Here is a 6057-nt window from a genome sequence, read left to right on the forward strand (position 1 = left end):
GCCCCCCTCCTCTCCATTTTCCGGATTCCCATTCTCGCCTCCCCTTTCCCCCTCTTTCTTTGGCGCCTTTTCCTTCCCGCCACGTCGAGTCTCCTCAGCAGCCCATTCTGACGGAGAGGCCCGGCGCGGGTTGCCAACAGCATCAGCGATTGGTCGTGGCCGCGCCGGTGGGCGGAACCTGCGCCTGCTGGAGTCCTGCCCGCCGGCTCTCCCCGGCTCCGCCCTAGCATTGCTCCCTCCCACTTTACTACAGGCGGCTGAAGCCGGGGCTGTCGCGCCACACGGGAGGGAGCAGCCTGGCCCGGCACGACCCCGCCTGCAGCTCCCGCCCGCGCCAAGACTCCAGCCCAGCAGCCTCACCAGCGCCGCCGCCGCTGGTCCCGGCCTCGGCCTGCCTGGAACACGCGGACGGGGCGGGGATGCTGCTATCCAAGATCAACTCTTTGGCCCACCTGTGCTCGGCGCCCGGCGGGGATCTGCACCCAGTCAAGCCATTGCCAGGTCAGCGAGGCTATTGCGGAGTGGGGGGGATTAGTCGGGCGGTGGGTGGCCTGGAGCAGCCAGGTCGGCTTTCGTGAGGTCTTGTGTTTCGGGTGAGTGATGCGAAGAGGGGCTTGACGGGGTGCTTGGAGCTGACAGCTCTCCTTTTTGCAGGAAAGGAAAAGGAACCCCTGGAGAAGCTGTACCAAGTGGGCCCGCTGCTAGGCAGTGGCGGCTTCGGCTCTGTCTACTCGGGCACCCGGCTAGCGGATGGCGCTCCGGTGAGTGTTTAGATTCTTTCGAATGGAGATTTCGAATGGAGTGTGTCTCCAGCATTCCTCAGAGCTCTTTTTAGGCTTTCTGTACCTACAGCTTTCTCCTGACAAATCCCCTCCACCGCTGCTCATATCTTTCTGTTCATCTATTCAGTGTGTCCAGTTATTCTGTTGGCATTGAGCCTCTTTTTTTGTTATGGTGTATTTGCAGGTGGCGATCAAGCATGTGTCCTGTGACCGTGTTTCAGACTGGGGAGAGCTGGTAAGTAGATGGGGATAAGAATTTCTGGGGTGACCTCTGTGTTTTCTGCAGTCTGTGGCGCACTGAGTTTCAGGCTGTGTAAATCATTTTGCTCTTGTATTCATGGACCATTTTTTCTTTTCCCTGCCCTTCTTTCTCTCTCATCTTCTGTGCTTAGCCTGGTGGAACAAGAGTACCCATGGAGATTTTGCTCCTGAAAAAAGTCAGCTCAGGATTTCGAGGGGTGATCCGGCTTCTGGATTGGTTTGAGAGGCCAGACAGCTTCATCTTGGTTTTGGAACGTCCAGATCCTGTGCAGGATCTCTTTGACTTCATCACAGAGCGAGGTGCTTTGCCTGAGGATTTGGCCCGCAGTTTTTTCTGTCAGATTTTGGAGGCAGTAAGGCATTGCCACAGCTGTGGGGTGCTTCACCGGGATATCAAAGATGAAAATATCCTGATTGATTTGAGCAATGGAGAGCTAAAACTAATAGACTTTGGGTCTGGAGCACTGCTCAAGGACACAGTATACACTGACTTTGATGGTGAGTCTTGTAGATTTCCATATGTCCTTCTCAGCCAGAGAATTTCCTTTCTTGAAACTGTGTGTTCCTTGCCTCTGAGTACCCAGCAATGGAAAATGTTCTTCTGATCTTTAGGATTTCTTAAATTTGCGTGTGAAATGCTTTTATCCTTTTTACCTATATTTATCCTGCTTTCTGGGGAAGATATTTCAGTCTCATTAACGACTGTTGTAGTAAAATTAACAATTCTACTTTGGACCTCCTTTTTTCTACAGTGGCATAGAAATAGGGAAGTTAGACAGTAGGTCTGTGGTAAATATTTGAGGTAGTGGTCACTCATTCACCTGCTAGGTGTTATGGTATGAGCTTGGGTTTCCTCCTAGACAAGGCAAGACTATTGGGTTTGTTGGTCTCTCTCCCCCACCCCCCAATTTGGTAGATGGAGAGCATATTGGTTTTTTGGCCTTTCAAATTATATCTCAGTGCATGGCGTGGCGAGAGATGGTAATTGTTCAGAAAAACTGCTGCCCCTGCCATCTTGTTAAATTATTCATCTTAACTGGAAAGTTGTTTTTCGTCATGGCATGAATGTTGTGAAATGTAATCTGAAGGGGATTTGTTTACAGTCGGCTCACTTTCCTTTCCTACTAAGATGCATACAAGCACATGGAACAAGTAGTCTATTGTTTTAATGTTAGGAAGAGTAGTTCAAGTGTTTAAAAGTATTAACAGGGCAGAAAGATGAACTGTTTGATAAATGCTAAATATTTCTAGAAAAAAATCTAAGCTGCTTGTGTGGCCTAACTGACTTTTTGTGAGAACCGTTGATTTTCAAAAATCATGGCTGGCTTTTGGTTAGTTTACCCCCCCTCCCCTCATCTGTGTTCCCGAATGACATTAGCTGCTGTGCTGCATTTTTTGTTTTGTTTTTAATTTAACGGTTAATGACCAGGGGTGAGCTTGCGCCTCCTCACATTGCCCTCTTTCTGACAATTTTCCTATCTAGTGTTGCCCCCTGGTGGATCAAGAAGTAATTTTTTACAACCCAAAGTTTGTAAACAAGAGTCACGTGGCTGGAAACCAGACTGAGCTGCCCTGACCTCAGTATCCTTGTTTCCTGCCTGGGGGTGGGGGGGATCAGCTGCTTCCAAGGAAGGCTGAGTGTGTATCTATGCGAAGAGCTTCTTGTAGAAGTGCAAGTATGGTGCAATCTGAGCATCATAATTGCTATGTGCACAAGGGTACCACATCACTCCTATAATACTCTGTAATAAATCTTTGTTGACCTCTTAAATAGGATAACTTGGTGACTGCATAAGTCTTATTTTCCTTTGGTGGGGGGAGGCTGTTTTTTAAAGTGAAGGCATCTTTGAAAGAGAATTATATTTTTTTCCTGTACCACTAAATGTTTCATTTATATACAGCTATAATGCATAGAGACTCTCCTTAATGATAACATAAGGGAGTTACCCAGCATGGAGACTAATCAGGCATGCTGCTTCAGTGGAAAATGTGACCGAAAACTTCATTGAATTACATAGCAATAGTAGTGCAGTTGAAAACCAGATATTCTCCTATTCCTTTAGTCAGTGTCCAAGCACTGCAACAGCTAAAGCTACAAGGGATTATCTAAATCCTGATCAAGCTGTCATGCTAATGTTAAGGCATGGATTAAGCATATCACTACCAGAATTCTGTAGGATCTTTTAATTCTCTTAATGAGATCTAATTTTCGTTTTTTTAGGGACTCGGGTATACAGTCCCCCAGAATGGATCCGCTACCACAGGTATCATGGCAGATCTGCAGCTGTCTGGTCGCTTGGGGTATTGCTGTATGACATGGTCTGTGGTGATATCCCCTTCGAACATGATGAGGAGATCTTAAGGGGTCAGGTCTATTTTCGGCAAAGGGTTTCTCCAGGTAAGTGCTTGCCACCTTTATTCAATAGGGGGCAACAGAAGGGAGACATGAATGGAACATTGGGTCAGCATACACGCAAAGCATTGTCACTTCAGGCATTCATTATGTTATCCAGAGAGTATTTGTTACAGAGGCTTATCTGTTCTCTTGAGAAAACAGTGCTGCTGCTGTAAGATAACAGGCTGAGCAGGCTGCACAATGTGTAAGCAGCAATTCAGCTACATTAGCTGTGCTCTAGGATTTAAACATGGTAGCTAGCTAACCAGTGGTCCCTCCAGTTAATAACTGCTGTAGAGTTTCCACACGCAAGTTCCTTGTAAACATACTCTGTGTATGCGTTGTATGTAGCAGTTTCTTTCAAAAATAAGTTCAAAAGATGTGCAGTGTGCTTCTTCTAGTTTTGCAGATTCTTTTGTGCTAATTTTGTGCTTTCTTTTCCAGAATGCCAGCATCTCATTAAGTGGTGTTTGGCTCTGAGGCCTTCTGATAGACCATCTTTTGAAGATATTCTGAATCATTCTTGGATGCAAGATGTCCTCCTGCCTCAGGAAACAGCTGAGATCCATTTGCACAGTCTAATTCAAGAATCTAACAAATAGCAGAGTATTTCATCTGTTTGGGTGCAAAACAGTTCTGTCCTACTGAGTGGAAATTTTTACAGGGACAGCATTCATCTCATTCCAGATCCAGCCTGCCTGCAAACTTTTCCAAGTCCGAAGAAATCTTTTCTGGTGTGGACTTGAACTCCTGGGATCCTACCTTGCAAATCTCCTTGCTACTAGGTGACTTGGGCAAGTCAGTTGAGTGTCTATAACCTGCTGAATCGAATCCTAGAATATGAAATGAGTGGAGCAGAGAGAGAGCAGATGTTTCAGTTGGGGAAATTGGGTATGGGAGCAGGGAGGGAGAGTATTGATTTGGATTGGCTGCCTGTCTTCACTGTGTCACCATGTTCCGAGTGCCTTCAGTTGCAAACTGAGCTGTGCTGGGGGGGAAAATACTTGAAAGCTCCTTCACTGCTGCTGTCTCAAGATTCAACTGGGTTTTATTTTTGTTCCTCCTTTTAAAAAGAACTTCATCAAAAGAGGCTTTGTGTGATACATTGGCAAACCCTAGCTGATGGTTGTCCAGTATGAACTCTTGAGTTGGCTTTTGTCGCCTCTCAAAAGCCAGGACATCTTCAAGTGCACAAACAATGCAACCCCATTGAACTGTAATTTTGTACAGAACAATACAGGAACAAAGTTTGGTGTACAGAAGATTGTAGTTTATAATGTTTTTACTTATTTGTTTTTTTTTAATTTATTTCCAGGGTTTTTTTAAATGAAATGTCCTAACTTGGGTAACTTTTATTTATTTTATTTATGTGTCATGTAGGCTTTATAGTCTACACCTCACTCCTACAGCTGCTGTTCTGGTTTTCTGTTACATTGCCCCCCTTAACACTCCTTCCCCAGCCCCCAGGTTATGCCTATTTTGCTCTGATGTCTTGCCACTATATGAATCAGCTTGACCATCTCTTAGCTGTTTGTAAATATATCCTTCCATTGTGGTTGCTCCGCCTCCCTGAATTTTGAGACATGCTTCCACAAGTATTGGCAAGGAAGGGCTGCTGCCATGCATGTGTATATAATATTCCTTTAACGCAAAGTGGGGTAATATACCCTGGACTTCAACACTGTCAAGCTTGTATAAGTAATTTGGTGTGTAGTCTGCTCGTTTTGTTAATAGCTGATACTGTGCAGGGAATTCAGAAATGCTATTTTTTTTATAATGCAGTTTTAAATAAAAAAAATGGAATCACTTGAATTACTCAGGTTTCTGGGGTTTTTTTTATTATTGCAAGCAATCAGATGCCGCAGTTAATAATATAATATTTTGAAAAGCTGTCATACTTTTGCTTGAGAGCTAGCAGTTATGTTCATGGGAGGTACAAGTACATGATTTTCCCAGAGACTTTGAGTCTCTGTCTGCTCTCACTTACTAAACATTCAAGGAAGGTCATGGAAAGTGATTAATACAGTTGATTTCATACATGAAGGCATAATTGGTTAATAAAGCTTCAGGTACAATTAAGTGCCATACATAAATTGCCTAAAATGTGTATGTGTATTACTGCATAAAATCTGGCATAGAACTTGGATTACTAATGCTTCTAACCGAAAGGTGGGTAAGTGTTCTAGATCATGATCAGGAAGACCTGAAAGATTCAGGCAGTAGCTATAAAAATTTCAGTGTCCAGGTCTAAAAATTCTTTAGCCTCTGGCTCACACATTTTTGTCTTAGCTCAGGAAAAATGGCCCCAGAAATTGAGCTGTGGCTAATGCTGTGCTTACAGCAGGGCATCTACACATCAGTGGTGTTTTTCTACTTGTGTCTTGGATTAATATTTTCCTTTGTAGATGCAACATGGCTTAGCTTTTACAAAAAAGTTTCTCCCAGTATTTTTCTGCTGCATTCAAATTTCTCAAATGCTTTGTAGCCACATCTGCTATTCTGCATTTGTTTACTACATATTCCTGGGGCAACCTCTCTACTGCTTTGTTATGCCACAGACCCATGTGATTTGGACAGCTCTACCAATTCACATATCCAGAGGAGGGCAATGAAGATGGT

General features: G+C 44.3%; 1 protein-coding gene across 1 annotated transcript; it reads left to right on the plus strand.

Annotated features, from left to right (window-relative positions):
* Positions 1-210: 210 nt before the first annotated feature.
* On the plus strand, positions 211-5250 carry PIM1 (Pim-1 proto-oncogene, serine/threonine kinase). The gene is made up of 6 exons (XM_060231529.1): positions 211-501; positions 655-761; positions 967-1017; positions 1175-1541; positions 3265-3441; positions 3883-5250. Exons 1-6 carry the CDS (start codon positions 420-422, stop codon positions 4038-4040), a joined length of 942 nt encoding a protein of 313 aa, XP_060087512.1. The 5' UTR covers positions 211-419; the 3' UTR covers positions 4041-5250.
* The last annotated feature ends 807 nt before the right edge of the window (positions 5251-6057 follow it).

This window comes from Heteronotia binoei, chromosome 2 (assembly GCF_032191835.1).
Source record: "Heteronotia binoei isolate CCM8104 ecotype False Entrance Well chromosome 2, APGP_CSIRO_Hbin_v1, whole genome shotgun sequence".
NCBI classification, from domain to species: Eukaryota; Metazoa; Chordata; class Lepidosauria; order Squamata; family Gekkonidae; genus Heteronotia; species Heteronotia binoei.